This window comes from Scyliorhinus canicula, chromosome 1, assembly GCF_902713615.1.
Source record: "Scyliorhinus canicula chromosome 1, sScyCan1.1, whole genome shotgun sequence".
Taxonomy (NCBI): domain Eukaryota; kingdom Metazoa; phylum Chordata; class Chondrichthyes; order Carcharhiniformes; family Scyliorhinidae; genus Scyliorhinus; species Scyliorhinus canicula.
The window spans coordinates 186,268,845-186,292,395 of record NC_052146.1 but is presented as its reverse complement, the minus strand read 5'-3'; the positions used below and the strand labels follow the sequence as shown (position 1 = coordinate 186,292,395).

Genomic DNA, 23,551 nt, shown 5'->3' with positions numbered 1-23,551 from the left:
TCTCTGAAGGAGCACCTTACTTAGGCGCACGCCTCCACCCCATCGATGCAACCCCACATAACCATTTTGGACACCAAAGGACAATTTATCATGACCAATCCACCTAACCTACACATCTTTGGACAGTGCGAGGAAACCGGATCACCCGGAGGAAACCCACACAGACACAGCAGAACATGCAAACTCCACAGTCACCCAAGGTTGGAATCAAACCCGGTTCCCTGGAGCTGTGAGGCAGCAGTGCTGACCACGGTTCCGCCCATTAATTAAGACCAGGGCACAAATTTTTTAAAATCAAAAAACTTAAGAACTCAACAAGAATGAATAAAAACTTTGGTTAGACACAGCCAGGTGCTAAGGTACCAGAGTTCCATTGGATGACATGCAATTTCTCATGCTCTCTTATAATTTACACACTAACTGATAAAAGGCAAGTGTGCTCCTTCTGGAAGGGAAAAGCCTTATGATCTTCTCATTGGGATGGGAAAATCTGTAATGGATATCCTATCAGTTTGTTCAAGAGATTTGAAGATGATAAAATCTTATTGGATATGGTGGCAGCATTGTGGCGCAGTGCTGGGGCATCATTGCTGGCCCCGGGTCACTGGCGTGTGGAGCTTGCACATTCTCCCAGTGTCTGCATGGGTCTCACCCCCACAACCCAAAGATGTGCAGGGTAGGTGGATTGGGCAGACCAAATTGCCCCTTAGTTGTAAAAAAAAGGATTGGGTATTCTAAATTTTTTTAAAAACTCATTGGATAAAAAAAACTTAAATTTCCACTTAATGCACTTACTGACTCAGCACATCCGTGAGCTAGAACTCAACAGCTGATCAAATATACACCACCAGGCAAATGTAATTGGAAAGGGTTTGTTTTAGGTCAAGAGTTTAATGTTAATTCACATCATGCTGTACAGAAGCTTAAACTGGAGATCTTTTAATTGTGTTAAAGTCATTGAAACAACTATATACCAATTTAGGTATTGACATTAAACATTTATAAAATGTCTTCCATGCATAGGGGAAATCTCCATCAATACGAATTAAAACTCCTGTATATCTGCACGACAAGAGTAAACAAAGTCTGATTTCCTTCAATTGCAATATTAATTTGCATACAGAATGATTCTGAGTGTCGAAGTCAATATTCCACTGTTGAAGTTTTAAATCTTTCAGCAACTCCACGCCCAGAAAAAACTATGAACATTTTTCCTTCTTTTACCAGTACCAAGAAGCTACATCTTTTTTAAAATAGTGATTAAAAGTACCTGTAGCATAGATTTTGGATGAGGTAGTTCCTCCCCTTGGTAAATTTTGATGTAAGCCTGAAGAGCACAAAGTGTTACTGGATCATTAACATGCAAAAAGCATCTTCTGAAATAAAACATCTTCACAAAAATATCTGAATGAACAAAAACATTTTTAAAAAATGAACTAAATATTCACTTTTCCTACCTTGAAATATTCAACAAGATCTCGACAAGTCACTTTGGACCCTCCTATTTCCTTCTCTACTAAATTTTCAGGAGACAGCAGAAATGGCACCACATTACGGAGCTCCTTCTTGAAATCACCATCAATATCTATTAGGAGAAAATGCTGGTGGTTTGAATACATTACAAAGCGTTATATCTACTTGCAGTTTTCACTCTAGCACCTTGCTTTATGATGCAACATCCTTTCAAATGCACTCCGAAATTGACAAGCTAAGTCATAATCCAAAATTCAATGTAAAAGATGAAAAAGGGGTGGCCGAAAGGTTAGAACTACTGGATCATCGAAGCATAAATATAGATGCAACACAATCCTAGGTCCATCATTTTAATATCCAAGTATAGGATACAGGTAGTTACTTTAAAGTTTGCTTCTTGCTAACACTACACTAGTACAGTAGTAGTTGACCATACAACAGGTGTACAAATTGTCACGTTTTAGATATTACAATAGTAACTACACTGAAATACTAGTTCGCTGATTGACTTCTGCTCCTATTTCTTTTTATAAAATTTTTAAATTGAATTTTACATCTGTACACTATACAGCAGGCTAGTCATTTTCAAAACCAGGGTCGCGGCCCATGTGTCACGGCGTTCCCGATCACAGGTCTATGCACTACGGTGTTCCAGATTGCACATAGTGCCCAATGACACAACCAGCATTTAGAAATGCTGACCGCGACTGGCTTTCAGAATGCTGGACATTCCACACATGCATGCCGCATTAGCGGTGCACAGGCCCAGGGCCCAGTGAGGAAGAACGACTCCTCTCGACGTCAGCACACTGACCCAGGACCAGATGATTTTTTTTTTTTTTTTTTTTTTTTAAATCGCTGGAGTCTTCCTGCCTGGAAAGGTGGCAGAGAGCAGGTCACGCAAGCTGACGTCATGTGTTCTGGGCAGAGATTCCTCCATTTTGCAGCTGCCAGCAGTGCTGGTCTGAACTCCAGGGTCTCTGGTGAACAACCCATGAAGAAGCTGAAAATAGGAACAAAGCAGCATAAAGATGATTACTTGAGGTCTGGGTTTATTCATAGAATCCCTACAGTGCAGAAAGAGGCCTACAGTGGAGAAAAAGGCCCTTCAGACTATCATGTCTGCACCGGTCCTTGAAAAGAGCACTCTACTTAAGCCCACACCTCTACCGTATCCCTGTAACCCCACCCAACCTTTTGGATACTACGGGGCAATTTATCATGGCCAATCCACCTGACCTGCACATCTTTGGACTGTGGGAGGAAACCGGTGCCCCCGGAGGAAACCCACACAGACACAGGGAGAAAGTGCAAATTCCATACAGTCACCCAAGGCTGGAATTGAACCCGGGACCCTCGAGCTAGAACATAGAAAAATACAGCACAGAACAGGCCCTTTGGCCCACGATGTTGTGCCGAACCTTTGTCCGAGATAAAGAACAAATTAATCTACACCCCATCAATTCTACCGTAATCCATGTACCTATCAAATAGCCGCTTGAAGGTCCCCAATGTTTTCGACTCAACTACTTCCACAGGCAGTGCATTCCATGCCCCCACTACTCTCTGGGTAAAGAACCTACCTCTGACAACCCCCTATATATCTTCCACCATTCGCCTTAAATTTATGTCCCCTTGTAATGGTTTGTTCCACCCGAGGAAAAAGTCTATTCCCCATATCTTATAAACCGCTTGTCAAGTCGCCCCTCATCCTTCTCCGTTCTAAATGAGAAAAGGCCGAGCACCCTCAACCTTTCCTCATAAGACCTACTCTCCATTCCAGGCAACATCCTGGTAAATCTCCTTTGCACCTTTTCCAAAGCTTCCACATCCTTCCTAAAATGAGGCGACCACAACTGTGCACAGTACTCCAAATGTGACCGTACCAAGCTGGGAGGCAGCAGTGCTAACTAGTGTTCCACAGTGCTGCCCATTTATTAATTGTGCCACTGCAAATCAGGATTCAAAGCTCATGTGTGTTCTATGCAGGGAAACACTGGAAAATAAAGATTTAAAATCCTCAAAACTTCAAAGGCATTTAAAAGGAGAGTTCGAGGACAATGCTCTTAATTGTTTTTTTCAACGGATGCAGTGAGATCTTAACTCATCAGAAATGTAACATTGAATAATAAAGTAGAGTTTGCACATTCTTTCCATGTCTGCGTGGGCATCCTCTGGGTGTGCTCCAGTTTCCTCTCACATTCCAAGGACGTGCAGGTTACATGGACTGGCCATGACAAATTGTCACCAGATGGGGTTCCAGGGATAGGGTAAGGGATTGGTCCGAGGTAGGGTGCACTCTCAAAGGGACAGTGCAGACTCGATGGGACAAACGGCTTCCTTCTGCACTGTAGGAATTCTATGATACTATGAAATTAGATCCTGACGACCGAGCAGGCTCACCTGTCACATTAAAAGGTTCGTGAAACTGCTGGGTCACAATAGCCAGTGTGGGTCCCGAAGGATATCCAGTTGTTAAAAAATGGGTACAAAAAAGTTTGAGAAACACCGCAGTAGGCGAGTGATTACGTACAATGAACATGTTTTCCTTTCATCGGTGTAACCCCCCACCACCACCATCTCACACACATACATCCAACCCTCGGATGGTGTATTTGGTCTTCTCCTGGGTGGAGAAATTCTGACAGGTCTGCCAGCCAGTCTGCAGCTTTGGGTAGTGCTGATCACCAGCCGAGCATGATTAAATAAATTAAAAACCAGATTAAAGACAGATGCAAATGGGCAAGTGGTCTCCTCTGGCCGGGGTAGGTCCAGCAGCTGAATGCGGCCCTGGCTTTGGAAGCATGGTTTCCCCTCGAGGGTCTTCCATTCGCTAATGGGTGTGGAAGCCAATCCTTCAGTCAACAGGATCTGCCACAGATGCTGCACCAGAAGCCGCCACATGGCACTTCAGGCTGGTGTTGGCGCCACTTGCCGAGTTGTACCCTCTAGTTGCCACAGGAGGGCGATTGCCATTTGCCCCTTCTGCCAGCTCATGCCTCCCGGGTGTCACCGCTCAGGTCCTTCAAGTCAGGTTTGCGAGCATGGGCGCCCCCCCACTGCCCCGGCTACCTTATCCCTCAGGTCTTCCATGCTGCAGACATGCCTGTGGGGCGGCACGGTAGCACCGTGGTTAGCACTGTTACTTCACACCACTGGAGTCCCGGGTTCGATGCCCGCTTGGGTCACTGTACCACACGAACAGGCGCCGGAATGTGCCGACTAGGGGATTTTCACATTAACTTCATTGCAGTGATAATGTAGGCCTGCTTGTGGCACTAATAAAGATTATCATCATCATCATCTTCCGGTCTGCAGTTAAGGAAGCAAAAGCAAGGGCATCGGCCCTCTTTCCCATATGTAGTTCTGGCTGGTCTGAAAACCCAAATACTGCCACTCTCAGGCACGGCTCCACCCTCACCCCCACAACCTTGAACATCGCCTCAAAGAAGGCTGACCAGAGACCGACAAGTCTGGGGCAGGCCCAGAACATGTGGGCATGGTTGGTCAGGCTCCCTGGCACCGTTCACACTTGTCCTCCACCTCCGGGTAGAACCTGTCCATTTTGGTTCTGGTTAGGTGTGCTCTGTGAACCACTTTAAATCGCATGAGGCTTAGCCTTCTGCAGGAGACAGAGGAGTTGGCCCTACTTAGTGCTTCCCTCCAAAGTCCCCAGCGTACTTCCGTCCCTAGTTCGTTTTCCCGTTGCTGTCTTGCTCCGTCTAGTGGTGTTCTCGCCCTTTTTAAAAGTCATCCGTGAATGTCCCCACGGTTTCCCTTCTCCATAATTTCCACGTCCAGCAGTTCCTCCAGCATCGTGTCCGTCGGGGCCCTAGGGTGCCTTGTCGTCTCCTTGCAGAGAAAGTTTTTGATTTGTAGATGTCGGAGCTCCAGTCCGTTTGGTAGCTCCAGTCTCTCCGTCAGCTCGGTTGAGAGTCTTTCCCTCATGTAAAAGTCCCTAACCATGACTTCCGGTGGCGGCCATGGAGTGAGTGGTCGCATTTGTGGTAGCTCCCGCTCGTGGCGGTCCTTTTGTGGCTTTTACCCCGGTTTGAAGGTGTAAGTGTGGAGCAGAAGAGATCGACCCCCAAGTTTATGGAGCGGAAGACCAGAAGTGCCCGAAAAAGAGCAAACCAGTTGGTTGAAGCGGGTGTGGTGCTGGCAATGCATGCGGAGATGGCGGAGGGGCAGGGGCCAGCCCTGCTGGCTCAGTGGTCGATGGATCAGCTGGTGAGCTTCTTGAATGAGAAGCTCGCCCAACAATAGAAAGTCTGGAGGACCTGGCCTGGGCAGTGGACTCAATCAAGATGGTGGATGACCGAGAGGAGACCGAGGGCAGCATGGTAGCATAGTGGTTAGCACAACTGCTTCACCGCTCCAGGGTCCCAGGTTTGATTCCCGGCTTGGGTCACTGTCTGTGCGGAGTCTGCACGTTCTCCCCATGTGTGCGTGGGTTTCCTCCGGGTGCTCTGGTTTCCTCCCACAGTCCAAAGATGTGCAGGTTAGGTGGATTGGCCATGATAAATTGCCCTTAGTGTCCAAAATTGCCCTTAGTGTTGGGTGGGGTTACTTGGTTATGGGGATAGGGTGGAGGTGTGTGTTTGGATAGGGTGCTCTTTCCAAGAGCTAGTGCAGACTCGATGGGCCGAATGGCCTCCTTCTGCACTGTAAATTCTATGAAATCTATGAGACTGGCAGCAACGGACAGGCGGTCCAGAGGTTGGAAGAGCTGGCGGAGGAGCATGAAGAACAATCTACCTCGATGGCAGCGGAGATGGGACTGATGTGAGACCAGCAGAAGCAACTGCTGGAGCTGGTTTAGCACACTGGGCTAAATCTCTGGCTTTTAAAGCAGACCAAGGCAGGCTAGCAGCACGGTTCCATTCCTGTACCAGCCTCCCCGAACAGGCGCCGAAATGTGGGGACTAGGGGTTTTCACAGTAACTTCATTGAAGCATACTCATGACAATAAGCGATTTTCATTTCATTTTTCATTTTATTTCATTTCATTTGGAGAAGGTGGAGGATCTGGAGAACCGGTCTCGCAGACAGAACATCCGGATCGTGGATCTGCCGGAGGGGAGTGAAGGAACGGATGCTGGTGCATATGTGGGGAAGATGCTTGAGAAAGATGCGTTTTACCGGCCGTTAGCGGTGGATCAAGCCCACAGGGCGCTGATGCGCAAGCCCCAGGGGGGAGAGCTGCCTAGAGCGATGGTGGTGCAGCTGCATCGGTTCCTTGACAAGGAGCATATCATATGTTGGCCAGGCAGACGAGGCGTTGCACTTGGGAAGGTGGCGAGATCCGTGTGTACCAGGAACTGGGTGCAGAGCTGGCTAAAAGGAGGGTGAGCTTTAACAATGTCAAGTCGGCCCTATACAAGAAGGGCATAAAGTTCAGACTACAGTACCCAGCTTGCCTATGGGTGACCTATGGGGGCCAAGAGTTATATTTTGGTTCAGCGGAAGAGGCAGTGGACTTCATGAAAGACAATGGACAGGCAGGAGAAGGAGGACTTTGAACTTTGGTGGAGGGGATCTGGAGTTACTATATAGGTGAAAAAAAACTCTGGCTTCAGGCTTGTTTACCGTTCTTTGTTAAGGGATGGGTCTCTGTGCTCGGGCCTTGGAAGGGGTTGTTTGTTTGACTTCTTGCCTATTTCTTGATTATTTGCACTAATGTTCGAGTGGATGGGTGGGGGTGGGGAAGAGAGGGAGAGAAGAAATTAGTGAGGGGGGTAGGATACCAGGCTACCTAGTTAATGGAAGCACAGTGGGGGGGGGCGCTGAAGATCGGTGGAGTGAGGGGGGGGGGGGGCAGTACTGCTGACAGGGAGGGTGTATTTAAAGTTGAGGACGGGGGGTTGATGACGGTGGATGCCTGAGGGCGGGGCTGAAGACTGACCTAGGAGAGGTTATGGCTGATCGTCAGAGGAGGGTGGGGCAGGGTGCCCCCCTGGATAGACTTCTTTGTGATGGACAAAACGCTGTTGGCAGAGGTGGTAGATGCAGAATATTCAGCAACAGTGGTGTCAGACCATGCCCCGCACTGGTTGGACCTGCTAGTGAGTAAAAGAAAGGACCAACGCCCGCAATGGAGGTTGGATGCAGGGTTTTTAGCAGACAAGGTGTGTGAGTGGGTGAGGGAGGCCATTCAGGGATACATAGAGATCAATGATACGGGTGAGGTTGGCGGGGGTGGTCTGTGAGGCACTGAAGGCAGTTAACATAAGAACACAGGGCAGCACGGTGGCACAGTGGTTAGCATTGCTGCCTACGGCACTGAGGACCTGGGTTCGAATCCCGGCCCTGGGTCACTGTCCGTGTGGAGTTTGCACACTCTCCTTGTGTCTGCGTGGGTTTCACCCCCACAACCCAAAAGATGTGCAGGGTAGGTGGATTAGCCATGCTAAATTGCTCCTTAATTGGAGGAAATAATTGGGTACTCTAAATTTATTTTAAAAAAACATAAGAACTAGGAGCAGGAGTAGGCCATCTGGCCCCTCGAGCCTGCTCCGCCATTTAATGAGATCATGGCTGATCTTTTGTGGACTCAACTCCACTTTCCGGCCCAAACACCATAACCCTTAATCCCTTTATTCTTCAAAAAACTATATATCTTTACCTTAAAAACAGTTAATGAAGGAGCCTCAACTGCTTCACTGGGCAAGGAATTCCATAGATTCACAATCCTTTGGGTGAAAAAGTTCCTCCTAAACTCAGTCCTAAATCTACTTCCCCTTATTTTGAGGCTATGCCCCCTAGTTCTGCTTTCACCCACCAGTGGAAACAACCTGCCTGCATCTATCCTATCTATTCTTCATAATTTTATATGTTTCTTCAAAAAAAAAAGCATCCTTCTAAATTCCAACGAGTACAGTCCCAGTCTACTCAACCTCTCCTCATAATCCAACCCCTTCAGCCCTGGGATTAGCCTAGTGAATCTCCTCTGCACACCCTCCAGTGCCAGTACGTCCTTTCTCAAGTAAGGAGACCAAAACTGAACACAATACCCCAGGTGTGGCCTCACTAACACCTTATACAATTGCAGCATAACCTCCCTCGTCTTAAACTCCATCCCTCTAGCAATGAAGGACAACATTCCATTTGCCTTCTTAATCACCTGTTGCACCTGTAAACCAACTTTCTGTGACTCATGCACGAGCACACCCAGGTCTCTCTGCACAGCAGCATGCTTTAATATTTTATCATTTAAATAATAATCCTGTTTGCTGTTATTCCTGCCAAAATGGATAACCTCACATTTGTCAACATTGTATTCCATCTGCCAGACCCTAGCCCATTGACTTAACCAAATCCCTCTGCAGACTTCCAGTATCCTCTGCACTTTTCGCTTTACCACTTATCTTAACAGGGGAGAACTTCTCAATTCGGGCCCACAAGGAGAAGGTGGAGCTAGACACATTGGTGGGAGAAATCCTATAGGTGGACCGGAGATATGCGGAGACTCTGGAAGATGTGCTTATGAATGGTGTGTTTTGAGAGTTTTATAGTACGTTGTATAAATCGGAACCCCCAGCCATGCAGGAGAGGATGAGACAATTTTTTGGGGGGCTGATATTCCCAAGGATGGATGAGGAGTTGGTGGAGGGTCTGGGGGCCCCCAATCGGCAAAGCCGAGGACCGGACAGATACCCGGTGGAGTTTTTAAAGAAATTTTCCGGGGTGCTGGGGCCGCTTTTGGTGAAGGCTTTCAATGAGTCAAAAGAGAGTTGGGAGTGCGCCCCCCGATATTATCGCAGGCATCGATTTCTCGGATCTTGAAACAGGATAAAGATCCTGAAAGCTGTGGGTCATATAGGCCAATCTCCTTAATAAATGTGGATGATAAATTGTTGGCAAAGATCCTGTCCACACGGATCGAGGACTGCGGTCCCAGGGGTAATAGGGGAGGACTAGACGGGTTTTGTTAAGGGTCGACACCTGGCGACCAACATTAGGCGGCTCCTAAATGTAATAATGATGCCTGCGAAGCAGTGCGAGGTCGAGTTGGTGGTGGCCATGGATGCAGAAAGAGCCTTTGACCAGGTGGAGTGGAAATATTTGTGAGAGGTCCTGGGATGGTTTGGGTTCGGGCAGGGATTTGTGAATTGGGTCCGGTTGCTTTATCAGGCAACGGTGGCAAATGCAAGGATGAATCGGATGCGGTTGGAACATTTTAACCTGTGTCGGGGGACAAGTCAGGGGTATCCACTCTCCCCACTACCGTTTGCTCTGGCCACAGAGCCTTTGGCAATTGCGCTGCGAACGTCAAACGTTTGGTGGGGGATAGTGCAAGGGGGAAGGGGGGGGAGAAAAGAGAGAAAGAACACAGGGTCTCGCTCTATGCAGACAATTTGCTCCTTTATATAACAGGCCCGTTGGAGGGATTATGGGGATATTGGAGGAATTTGGCCTGTTTTCAGGTTATAAATTGAATACGGGCAAAAGCGAGGTTTTTGCGATCCAGGCAAGAGGGCAGGAGAAGAGATTGGGGGAGACGCCGTTCAAAGTGGTGGGAGGGAGCTTTAGGTACCTGGGTATTCAAATGGCACGGGACTGGAGTCAGCGTCACAAATTGAGTTTGGGTAGATTAATAGACAGGCGAAAGGGGACTTCCAAAGGTGGGACGTGCTCCCGCTGTCTCTAGCGGGGAGGGTACTGACTGAAACCGATAGTCCTCCCGAGATTGCTGTTTTTATTTCAGTTGCCTCCCAATTTTCATCCCAAATGCGTTTTTTAGGAAGATGAATGTGGCGATCTCTGGTATTATTTGGGCCAGGAAAACCCCGCGGGTGAAGAAGGTCTTACTTGAACGGGAACATGGGGGGGGGGCATCTTGCAAGGGCATGAGCCCGAGGGCATTGTTTACGGCACCTCTGCCGTTCTCAGCGGCTCGGTACTCCACAAGCCTGGTGGTAGTGGTGGCCCCGAGGGTGCGGGGACAGTGGAGGCAGCACATGGGGTTGGAGGGGTCGTTGAGCAGCACATAGGATTGGAGGGGGCATCGAGCAGTACATGGGGTTGGAGGAGGGCTTTCCAAGTTTGGAGGAGCTAGAGGAGGAGTTTGAGTTGCCAGGTGGGGACGGGTTCTGGTACTTGCAAGTGTGGGACTTTGTACGGAGGCAGGTCCCAAGCCTCGCACGAAGGGGACTACAGGACAAGGTGATGTCAGAAACAGGAACTTGGGAGGGGAAGGTCTCAGAAGTGTACAAGGAGCTGATGGTGTGGGAAGGAGTTCCAGTAGGGCAGGTGAAGATGAAGTGGGAAGGAGAGTTGGCGGGGGCTGGGGAGAAATAGAGTTGGAAGTTGGGTTATGGGAGGAGGCCCTGCAGAGATTTAACGCGTCCTTGTCGTGTGTCAGGAGAGGAAGAGAGGCCGATGTTCTAGCCTTTGCTTCCCTGGTGGCCTGGAGACAGTTTCTGCTGGGATGGAGGGACTCCAGACACCCCAAAGTCAGGGGTTTGGGTTACAGACATGGTGGGGTTTCCCAGGTTGGAGATAATAAAATTTGCCTTAAGGGGATGGAAGTGACGAATAAGGGTAAGAAAACCAATGAAGGAATGACCGTGAGATGGAGTATTTTACATGGACCACGTTGGTTGGGGTCAGTGTTTTGGGGGGGGGGGGATATGGCTATTTCTTGTGGGCTTTTTGGCTTTGTTGGATCTTTCTGTTTAAGAGTGTTAAAATCGTAATGCTTAATAAAATATTTCCTAAAGAAAAATCCTTAATCGCTAGCATCCCTCCCGTCCTGTCTCTACTTAAAAGTGGCATCCAGCATGGCTGGTGGGAATTTGTGGTTACTCCAGATGGGGGCCATGGTGGACACCTCAGTTAAGCTGAAGTGTCGTCTTTTCTGGCAGCATAGCTACCATGCTGGGCTAGGCCGCCCTTGTTCCCTCTCCTCTGAAGTGTAGTCCTGGGACGGACACACATCATTTTATCGATTCTTTGGAAAAAGGCCTTTGGGATGAAGATCCGTATGGATCTAAACAGGAAGAGGAACCTTGGCAGTACGTTCATCTTGATTGTCTGCGCCCTCTCTGCCAGGGAGAGCATCCCATCATTGTAGGTCCTTTTAGACTTCCTCCGCCGACTGGTCAGATTCCACTTGTGGATGTGTATCCAGTTGTGGGCCCAGGTAGTCTAATTGTTTTGGGCTAGTTTGAATGGTGGACCCTCCGGCTCAGTCTCTCCCCCATTCGGGTTCACCGGAAATACCGCACTCTTGCTCAGGTTGGGTTTGTAGCCCAAAAAGGTGCTGAACTCTTCCAGGAGCTTCATGATTTCCTTCAAGGAGTTCTATGGGTCCGAGATGTAGAAGCAGGTCATCCGCTTAGAGTGAGACTCTGTGCTGTTTGCCTCCTCTCTGGATGCCCTTCAAAACTCTCGCGTCTCGCAGGGTGATCGGCAGGGGTTCAATTGCCAGGGCGAACAGGAGCGGGAACAACGAGCGTCCCTGCCTCATGCTTTGGAAGTATTCAGAGCGGGTGCTGTTGGTCGAACGCTCACCTTGGGGGGTGTTGTACAGGAGTTTCAACAAGGTGATCCAGGTCCCGATCCAAAAACCACTCAATGAGGTACTTCCATTAGACTCTCTCAAAAGGCCTTTTCTGCGTCCAGGGAGACGATCACCTCGGGTGTTCTCTCCCCGGATGGGGTCAGTATCACATTCTGCAGCTGTTTGATGTTCGTAGTTAGCTGTCTATCCTTGACAAAGTACGTCTGGTCTTCTGTAACCACTTTTGGTACACAGAGCCTTCCAGCCTCATGGCCAGGACTTTTGAGAGTATTTTCACATCTACGTTAAGCAGTGAAATGGGTCTATGTGATTCACATTCCGTCGGGTCTTTGGTCTTACAATAATAATAATTTTTATTATCGTCACAAGTAGGCTTAAATTAATACTGCAAGAGGTTACTGTGAAAATCCCCTGGTCGGCACACTCTGGCACCTTCTCTGGTACACTGAAGGAGAATTCTCAATGTCCAATTCACCTAACACGGTTGGGGCAGCACGATGGCACAGTGGCTAGCACTAGTGACTCAGCTCCAGGGCCCTCGATTCAATTTACCCCGTTTAAGGCTGTTCCTTCACCTTGGGCTTCAGCGATTGGTGTGCTCTGTCAATCTCCGGCGGTTTGGGGAAGCTGTCCCTTCCAACTGGCCACCTAGACTGGTCCTCGACCTCAATTCCCTCTGGCAGACCAATGATCTGAATATTCTGGCACTGCGACCTATTCCCCTGGCCCTTGACCTTCCCCTTCAGGCTCCCCTGGGTCGTCACCAACCTGTTGATTTTGGCCACCAGTGTGACAATCCTGTTGCTCTAGTCCGTCAACACCTTTCCTAGCTCTCGGATAGTCTTCCCAAAAGCTTCCAGCTTCTTCCACATTCCATCGATCGGCATCTGCACAGCAACCAATGCGTTCGTCACTGCCACCTGGATCGCCACTTTTATCCCCTCCCTCATTGCCATCAGTTCCTTCGTCAGGGACATCTTCCATCCATCTGGCCTGTGGGTCCATCAACTTTTCCACCCGCTACCCGTGGCCTTTTCCTCCGCTCCTGCCTTGTCTAAGGCCTCTTGAGCTCCCATTTGCTGGCATGCTGCTCTTGTCCTCTCCCTTCTTAATTGTGGGTGAGATAAGTCTGAATTTTCAGGATAATTTTGACTAAAAATGTCTATTTGGTTGTGTTCTGGAGGAAGCCACCTGATGTGCGACGGCTCAGCACTACACTGTCACCGGAAGTGTTCTGCTCATATTTATGTTCTTCCTTTACAATCTTAATCTGCATTTAACTACATACTTGTTAGTATCTCCTTGCTGTAACTGCAAAACGGCTAAAAGAACAAAGAAAATTACAGCACAGGAACAGACCCTACAGCCCTCCCAGCCTGCGCCGATCCAGATCCTTTATCTAAACCGGTCTCCTATTTTCCAAGGTCTACTTCCCTCTGTTGCTGCCTGTTCATATATCTGTCTCGATGCCTCTTAAATGATGCTATCGTGCCCACCTCTACCACCTCCGTGGGTAAAGCGTTCCAGGCACCCACCACCCTCTGCGTAAAAAACTTTCCACGCACATCTCCCTTAAACTTTCCCCCCCTCACCTTGAAATCGTGACCCCTTGTAACTGACACCCCCACTCTTGGAAAAAGCTTGTTGCTATCCACCATGTCCATACCTCTCAATTTTGTATACCTCAATCAGGTCCCCCCTCAACCTCCGTCTTTCCAACGAAAACAATCCTAATCTACTCAACCTTTCTTCATAGCTAGCACCCTCCATACCAGGCAACATCCTGGTGAACCTCCTCTGCACCCTCTCCAAAGCATCCACATCCTTCTGGTAATGTGGCGACCAGAACTGCACGCAGTATTCCAAATGTGGCCTAACCAAAGTCCTATACAACTGTAACATGACCTGCCTACTCTTGTACTCCATACCCCGTCCGATGAAGGCAAGCATGCTGTATGCCTTCTTGACCACTATCAACCTGCGTTGCCACCTTCAGGGTACAATGGACCTGAACTCCCAGATCTCTCTGTACATCAATTTTCCCCAGGACCCTTCCATTGACCATATAGTCCGCTCTTGAATTTGATCTTCCAAAATGCATCACCTCGCATTTGCCTGGATTGAACTCCATCTGCCATTTCTCTGCCCAACTCTCCAATCTATCTATATTTTGTTGTATTCTCTGACAGTCCTCCTCACTATCTGCAACTCCACCAATCTTAGTATCATCTGCAAACTTGCTAATCAGACCATCTATACCTTCCTCCAGGTCATTTATGTAGATCACAAACAACAGTGGTCCGAGCACAAATTTTCTCAAAATAGTTGACCGTTGGCAATATAAAAATACTGGCTACTCTAAAGCCAAGGGCAGAATGTTAAGGGGTGGGAGCTTCTAACCTATACTTGTTCCAGTGAGGCCTAACGCAAGCTGGAGGAGCAGCACCTCATCTTTCAATTAGGCAATTTACAGCCTTATGGACTCTCAACACAAGAGCTGAGCAACTTCAGACCATGAACTCTGTCCTCCAATTTGATTTGATTTTTGCCAATTGTCAGTCTGTCTTGTTTCTGTTTTCAGACTGGACTGATCTTTATAGATATCATGGAATTTACAGTGCAGAAGGAGGCCATTCGGCCCATCGAGTCTGCACCGGCTCTTGGAAAGAGCACCTTACATAAGCCCACAGTTCTACCCTATCCCCGTAACCCAGTATTCGCAACTAACTTTTTTGGTCACCAAGGGCAATTTATCATGACCAACCCGCCTAACCTGCACATCTTTGGACTGTGGGAGGAAACCGGAGCACGCGGAGGAAATCCGTGCAGACATGGGGAGAACGTGCAGACTCCACACAGGCAGTGACCCAAGCCGGGATTCGAACCGGAGACCCTGGAGCTGTGAAGCAACTGTGCTAGACACTGTGCTATCGTGCTGCCCTCAAAGGGCCCCGTCTGGGACTTTATTCTGCTATTAACACCTATGCTGGACCTATGCTTTTGTTTTTTTGCTCAACCATTACCGTTACCTTTCCCTTTTGTTCCATGACATCTATTGTATTTAATTACCCGCCCCACCTGCAAACCACCCTTCCCTTTTGTTCCAACTGACCGTCCCCTTTTTTCCAACAGCATTAACCCTATCACATTTCTACCTCTCTTCAGTTCAGAGGAAGCTTATATTGGACTCTAAACATAACTCTATTCCTCTCTCCATAAATGCTGCCAGATATTTAGAATTTTCCAGCACTTATTTATTTCAGATCTCCAGAATCCACAGCACTTTGCTTTTAACCTATATTTTAAACCAGAACCAGAGGGAGAAGCAGAAGGAAGCCAGAAAGACAAGCTCAGAAACGACAGAAGCTCTTCTTCGTGTTGAAGACTGAAGGGTGTTTGACTACTTGATGGATGACAGCAGAAAGCAAAGGAAGCAGTAATAAAGCAGCAAAAGAGTGGGGTCATACTCTCCCCTTAAATCAAGATTGTTTAATGCATCTGAAGATTCTCTACATTTTCCTCCCAAGAACTTTGCCACCAGTTTTTGGGCCCCAGGAGTAGTCGAAGACTCTGTGCTGTTCCTGTCCACACCCAAATCAACATTCTCCAGCATTTTTCCCAACCTCTCAAGTCTTCCAAGTATTGAATTACAGGAGCACAGTGGTTAGCACTGCTGCTTCACAGCATCATGATTCCAGGTTCAATTCCTGGTTTGGGTCACTGTCTCCGTATGTTTTATCCAGGGGCTCCAGTTTTCTCCCACATGTCCCGAAAGATGTGCTTGTTAGGTGAATTGGACATTCTGAATTCTCCCTCAGCGTACCCAAATAGGCACAGGAGTGTGACGACTCGGGGTTTTCACAGTAACTTCATCGCAGTATTAATGTAAGCCTACTTGGGACACTAATAAACATTATTAAATTCAATGCATCCCGCCTCCACCAATAAGTTGGCAAAACCTAGCTCTCCAGTGAACAATTAGCTCAGTTTAATCAAGGTATTTAACTCAGAGACTAGTGCACCTTCTTGGAGATCTAACAGAATTAAACCACAGCATCTGATTAACAAATTCTTAAAGGGAGATGAATTCTGTGGCAGTAACTCAGTTAACCTTTCAGATTTTCTATTTAATTTTTAAATCAAATGCGCAAATCCAAAATATAAGAGGTAAAAGACTGGGGCAGCAATATTTAAAACCCTACCAAAAATTCTTCATTACTGTTATCTGGGTCACCAGAATGAGCGTGACAGGAAAGATGCAGTATGTCGGACACTGAAAACCCACAAATACCATCATCAAGTAAAGTGTGTAACGGAAGTGTGTAACGGTTTTGTTTAGAAAGTTTGATGAACATGTGTCCCATAATCTTTAAAATACATCTGGGAAAATCAGTTCACTGCTCCAAATAAAGCAAGTTTGTTGGATCTTACAGTTTCTGAATATAAAATGATAGCTCCAAACTTAAAATATCACCATAAAATTGAAGCATTGATTGTTTTGAGTGGTAAATTTAACCACTGAACAGAAAACAAAGTCTATTTCCTTCCAGATTAAATATCCAATTGCAGATTCCTATTAAGAATTGCACCAGATGCAAGTACAGTGTACAGAACAAGTCCGTGATAGGCAATTAGTGGTTAGATATTTATTTCAGTTAAATCTGAGAAGTAAGGTTTTATTCATAAAGTTTCTGCCATTCTTCCTGTCTAGGGAAATTGGAAATTTAAATTTTTTTTTAATATAAATCGGCCCAGCGATAAATATCTCCTTGGGTTCCCCAAGTAATCATTGGATTGAATGAAGAACTGACAAGAAAACATCAATTAGATGATTTAAGGCAGGTCCCTTTGCTAGAACTCTGTCAAGTTCCAATATAAGGATGGAGCATAGATTAATCTTTATGGAAGGCGAATATAGAAATCTTAGCAAGTTAGCTTCTCATGCTTATGATAATTCACCTCTCAGATCAGTGATCATTCTCAGATGTAACAGCTTGAACTGTGCCTTTTGCTATTAAGTTTTATAGAACAAAAATTGCTGTCAGCAACAGTGGGAAATTAAAATTTGTGTTCAAGGCGGCACCTATACAGCACATCACCATGGTGGGCATAACTAAGTGCTTAATATACTGACCAATTAATTTATAAGGCCAGTAAGCAAGGCTCAAAGTAGAAGAGTAAGCAAGCAAAAAAGGGATTCCAGTCAGAATCACTAGGTCTAACAGCATATCAGGGATGATAGATATATCCTTATAAATGACTGAAAATATTGATCCATGTAGGTACAGAATTTGCAATTCCGGTTAGCTTCATGCATACACAAAATAGAATTCAAAAGATGTCAAATATCTTGGCAAATCTGGTCATACTAACCAGGTCACCTGGATTGTGAGAATTTATCATCCAGTAAATACATGCATGCAATTTATACATTAGTATCAAAGAGAACTTTGGGATACCTTTTAATCTTCCATCAAAACTAGGATTTGTGGCAACTTTCAGACCTGGATGCGGCATTAGGAAGCAGGTGATCTTGGCAAAACAGGAATGAATATGTTTCCTCACATTCTGCAACTCTTCATGCTGGTTTTGTTTTATCTAAGGATCAAATAATAGCCAAATAAAGAAATGTAACTGCATTGCTGAAAAAAGAAACATGCTGTCAAAGCTTTTTGTCTTGCATTCATCAGGAGACGCAAGAATGCCGAGTTACAAACGGAGCAACCTTTTACACTGCATGAGAAAAAGGGGATTGATTGGTTGGTAAATTGACTCCGAATGGTCAAGGCATTAAGAGGAGTGGTATTTTCCAAAAGTAGGAAGCTGTAGCCGCGCCAAAAAATGCATTCTGCCTATCAGATAAATGAACAACGTGGTATATAAATTTAAGTGTCAGTGTGATGTCAGCTATGCTGACTGGTGGATCGCATCAAACAGCACATCTCTTCTGGCGTTCACATTTACTGACTGTACTCCACCAACTTGTGCTTATAAAAACTTCCGAAAATAGAGTTGGGAGCGGCATATTTCTCGCCCAACCTTCCAACTTGAGCTGTTGAAAAATGTGCAGCATACTGGATCCTGGGACTCTTTTGTGCATGGCAGCAACATCAGGGAACATGAAGCCATGCCTCATTTTTACATTACCAGCTGATGTAAACCAGATAAGTTTAAACGGTTCTAGCCATTTTGAGAAGCCAGGGAAAGGGTAAGTGGGTGAGGAGTTAGGGAGGGGGTGGTTGTTAGTACTGTAGTTACCCAGGAGTTAGAAGTAGTTTTAATTCTAAGTTCCCTTGGGTAACTATTCTGCTGAGAGTCAAAACCATCCAAAGTCCCAGGTTTAATTTGGAGAATTGGATGGTTCCCAGTACAGGGTAATTACCCATCAGAAATTCAAACTTCTTGGCAATTCTTGTGCAGTCTATGCATGGGGACTTTGATAGGCCCCCCCAGTGCATCTTCTGGGGTACGATCCCCAGGTGAACAAAAGTTCTGAGCCATAATGTCTAAAGTTAAGGTGATTCCATGCATGGACGTCACTTGAACAATCTGGTGTCCATGAATAATTACATTAACAGCCAGTTGGAGTCGCAACATGTTCACCTATGCTTTCTGGAAGCTACATGTATTCATATATAGGGTCCAGCTCTCTGCATGAAGAAAGAACATGTTCAGGCATTGCACTTTTTTTGAACTAAACAAAAGGCATGAGGGACAATAGCTTCCCCGCACCTTCAGCATGCAAGATTCCCAAGGAGTTAGAGGGGGCGAACATTGGGAGGATGCTTCCACTCCTGGGCGAGTTTAGGATCAGAGGGCACAGTCCAAAGAAATGCAGGTTAGGTGGATTGGCCATACTAAATTGCCCCCTAATGTCCAAAGATTAGGTGGGGTTATGGGAATAGAGCAGGGGAGTGGGCCCAGGTAAGATGCTCTTTCAGAGGGTCAGTGCAGACTTGGATGGGTCGAATGGCCTCCTTAAGCACTGTAGGGATTCTATAATTGCTGAATAAGACGGCTCTCATTTAAGATTGATTTGAGGAAGAATTTTTTCCCCTCAAAGAGCAGTGAATCTTTAGAATTCTTTGCCCCAGGAAGCTGTGGAGGCAAAGTCCTTGAACATTTTCCAAGGTGGAGATCAACAGGTTTTTAATTAGTAGGGGAGTTAGGAGTTACGGAGATAAGGCAGGAAAGTGGATTTAGTGATTGTTAGATCAGCCAAGATCTTATCAAATGGCGATGCAGGCTCAAAGGCCTACTCTTGTTCCCATTTCTTATGGTCTTATGACTAGGGCAGACTTGCCAACCAATCAACACCCGTTTTTCATCAGTATAAATTGTTGTTCGGCAAAGAAGTTTGGCAATCTTTAATCTGTCGTGATGAGTGAAAGATGAAAAATCTTTCTTCAACAGATCTCTTTTTTCAGTAATATTCAAGTTCTGTACTATCAAGTGACTAAATGCAACTGTAGCTGACCCTCAAATTCCTTTATTCACTGCAAATAATGGTCAACAGGAACAGCAGCGGTAAGGGTGTGATTGTCATGGCGCAGTTGGAAAAGGGGTGATGACAGGACATCCAAGGTTAGGCCTGAAGGGTCATGTGACAGGGGCTGGCCGAAAAAGAAATATGGTTGATTGGCAGAGGATGGCGTGGTGAGCTGCCCAACCAGGCTGGTCACATGGAATGCGACGGGGCTGAAGGCCGACAAGACTTTTCCAGAAGAGATGCATTTAAAGATAGAGGATCAGACAAGGCTGAGGAAAGGATGGGTAGGGCAGGTGTTCCATTCAGGACTGGACATGAAGACGAGACGGGGTAGCAGTGCTGGTGAACAAGCGGGTGGTGTTCGAGGTGGGGAACATTATGGCAGATTTGGGGGGTGGTTGGGTGATGGTTAGTGGCAAACCGATGGTCCTGATAAATGTTCATGCCCCAAACTGGGACAATGTGGAATTTGAGGCAGGTGCTGGGAAAGATTCCTGACCTGCGGGGGTGTTTGACTGAGTATTCTCCAATTGCGATTTCAGACCACGCACCGGAAGGAGAGAAAGAGAAGGTATGCGGCGGTTCCTGGATGGGCTGGAGTTTCCCAGGGTGGACGAGGAGTTGGTGTAAGGAGTGGAAGTGGAAATGGCAGTGGCGATGGATGCGGCGAAGGCATTTGGTTGGGTACAGTGGGAATATCAGTGGGAGGTGTTGGGGCGCATTAATAATCTTTTAGTGTCACAAGAAAGCTTACATCAACACTGCAATGAAGTTACTGTGAAAATACTCTAGTCGCCATACTCCGGCACCTGTTAGGGTACAGTGAGGGAGAATTCAAAATGTCCAATTCACCTAACAAGCACGTCTTTTGGGGCTTGTGGGAGGAAACCCACGGCGACACCGGGAGAACGTGCAGACTCCACACAGACAGTGACCCAAGCGGGAATCGAACTTGGCACCCTGGAGTGTGAAGCAGCAGTGCTACTCACTGTGCTACCGTGCCGCCACAGTAAGGTGCTGTGAAGGGAGGGGAAGGTGTCCAAGATTTACAAGGAGTTGATGGCCCGGGAGGGAGCCCCGTAGGGAGATGTGACCCGCGAACCATGTCCACATGTTTTGGATGTGTGCGAAACTGAAGGGGCTCGCGGACGTAATGTCCGAGGTATTGGGAGTGAAGGTGGCCCCGAGCCCAGAGGTAGCGATATTTGGGGTGTTGGAAGACCCAGGAGGAGAGAGGGGCCGATTATTATTTTAGTATCTTTTCACCCAGACTCTCCTAGTAAGATACGATGCTGCCTTGTTTTGCATTTCCCCAATAGGTATCTCAAACTAACATTAGACAAACCAATTCACCTATTCTTTATTTCAGTTCTAATACAGTCCATGACATGAAATACAGATGGTGGAGAAAAATCAAACCACACATGAGAAACGCAACAACAGAAATCAGCAAGAACACCATATGTCTTATCAAAGGGGAGGTGGTGGCATTGTGGTATTGGCACTGGACTAGTAATCCAGAGACCCAGAGTACTGCTCCGGGGTCCCTGGTTCAAATCTTACCACTGCAGATGGTGAAATTGGAATTCAATAAAAATCTGGAATTAAATGTCTAATGTTGACCATGAGACCATTATTGATTGTCTTAAAAACTCCACTAATGTCCTTTGGGGAAGAAATATGCCTTCCATGCCTCGTGTGGCCTATATGATGACTCTAGACCCCACAGCAATGTGGTTGACTCTTAACTGCCCCTCAAGGGCAATTAGGGATGAGCAATAAATGCTGGCACAGCCTGCGACACCCACATCCAATGAACAAATAAAAAAAAGTTTTAAATGAGATGATGTTCATTTGGCAGGGATACAAACCAAAATAAATGCCTCTAATTCAGACAGAAATATAGATCTCAATGCTGTAAATTGTTACACGCATGATGCTGCTTTCAGATCCCAGCTTTCTTTGTTCTTGTACAAGCTATTTAAAACATTACCAGTCCTCAGAGCTCAACCCTGTCATTACATCTTCTCAAAGCAGTAACAGAAAGTCTTACTTACCCACAAGTGCCGTAACAACCTCCCTGAACAGGCGCCGGAATGTGGCGACTAGGAGCTTTTCACAGTAACTTCATTGAAGCCTACTCGTGACAATAAGCAATTTTTCATTTTTTCTAAGTGCCCTTACTGGCTATTAGCCACAGAACCGTATCTTATTAAAATGCAGAATTCCTCTCCAGCTCATAGGAATGCTGAGGAAAGCCAAATCTAATCATATTAGAGTATTGGTATATGGTTATGGTTTAAGGTAAATGGGCAGGAGATTTAAAGGATTTTGGGGGGGGGGGGGACATTTTCTACCCAGAGGTTAGTGGGAATCTGGAACTCACTGCCTGAAAGGGTGGTAAAGGTGAGGACTCTCAACACAAGTAATATTTAGATGAGTACTTGAAACACCATAGCATACAAGGCTATGGAACAAGTTCTGGAATATGGGATTAGAATAGATAGATGCTTGATGGCCGGCAAAGACACGATAAGATGAAGAGCCTCTTTCTGTGCTGTAAAACTCATGTGGAACAGTGGTTAGTGCTGCTGCCTTTCAGCGACAGGGACCCAGGTTCAATTCCAGCTTTGGGCGACTGTCCGAATGGGTTTGTGCATGCTCTCCCAGTGCTAGCGCGCGTTTCTACCGGGTGCTCTGGTTTTCTCCCACAGTCCAAAAGATGTGATTAGTTGGATTTGTCATGATCAACATGCAGGATTGCAGGGATCGAGCAGGGGCGCAAGTCTTGACAAGAGTGGTCTTTCGGAGGGTTGGTGCAGACTCGATGGGCCAAATGGCTTCCTTCTGCATTGTTGGGATTCTATGGCTCTAAAACATTTAAAATCTTACCTCCAACCGTTTTTCCAAGAAGCTCTTGCCTCCTTCCAACCCATACGGATGTTCATAGGGATAGCTCCAATCTCTTATTAAAAACATAAGAGTCTACATAAAAAAAAAACATAATAAACTTAATTTAGATTTTCTTCCAGCAACTAAAGGACCTTTGTTTAAAAGCAGGCTGGTCCAAAGTCTGGCCCGCAGTCTGGATGCAGCCTGCAAAACCCCACTATGTACTACCTTCCAGCACCAGTTTTCAAAATCACAGTGAAAGAGGTGAGTTTCAATGAAACAATTATTCTTGGAGCTCCTCCTCCAATCATGGAACATTTCTCTCTCACTTTTGCTTCTGAAAGGGGACTAGTGAGCCCAGTCCCTGGTTTCTCACTCACTCTTATCACCACCTACTAAAATATACACCCAATCTCACTCACAACTACATACGTGGACCCTCACAGGTTGGTAATTTTTATTATTTACACTTTAAAACGTAACAATTTATTACCATGACATTCCCTCAGCAATTGTTTTTTTCCTTAAACTTTATTTTTCTTTGAAATGTATTTATATTTGTGCAAAACATTAGCTTTCTTAATTTTGGACATTGGCTTCGAGTGGGGAAAAATATGCAAATCCACCCCCCCCCCCCCCCCCCCCCCCCCCCCCAGGTTTAAATGTTCCATTCAACTTGGTGGAGCTTTCGAATCAGCACTAAACTGAAGTATGAACCTAAATTATGAGCTCAATTCTCAGTGAAACTTGAACCCATGACTCTAGCAATACAAGCTCATTATGATTAAAAAACAGAGGGGTTCCCTAGATTTCCAGGATACACCTTGCTGGAGCGACTGCTGCTTCCGGATGTGGAAGGGGAGGGAAGAATTGCGGATATATACAAGTGGCTGGGGGAAGCAGGAAGTGAGCGGGTGGTGAAGATCAAGGAGAAATGGGAAGCGGAGTTGAGAATGGAGATCAATTAGGGGGTATGGAGTGAGGCACTACAAAGGGTAAACGGGACCTCTTCTTGTGCAAGGATGAGCTTGATACAGTTTAAGGTGGTGTACAGGGTGCATGTGACTCGGGTGAGAATGAGTAGGTTCTTTCAGGGAGTAGCGGATGAGTGTGAGAGGTGTGGGTGGAGCCCAGTTAATCATGCTCACATGTTTGGGGTTGTGAAAAATTGG

The 23,551-nt window shown here is 46.4% G+C and overlaps 1 protein-coding gene across 8 annotated transcripts in view; it reads right to left on the bottom strand.

Annotated features, from left to right (window-relative positions):
- Nucleotides 1–23,551, bottom strand: part of atl2 (atlastin GTPase 2) — a 90,567-nt gene that overhangs the window by 10,134 nt on the left and 56,882 nt on the right. For all 8 annotated transcript variants that reach the window (XR_005461570.1, XM_038804517.1, XM_038804559.1 and 5 more), the window contains 4 exons: nucleotides 22,380–22,472; nucleotides 17,458–17,596; nucleotides 1,458–1,585; nucleotides 1,271–1,327 (listed from right to left, as the gene is read on the bottom strand). Coding sequence is in view for 7 of the 8 variants with exons in the window: in XM_038804517.1 (XP_038660445.1) it covers nucleotides 1,271–1,327; nucleotides 1,458–1,585; nucleotides 17,458–17,596; nucleotides 22,380–22,472 (417 nt within the window). In the remaining variant the exon portion in view is untranslated. The remainder of the gene's footprint in view (nucleotides 1–1,270; nucleotides 1,328–1,457; nucleotides 1,586–17,457; nucleotides 17,597–22,379; nucleotides 22,473–23,551) is intronic.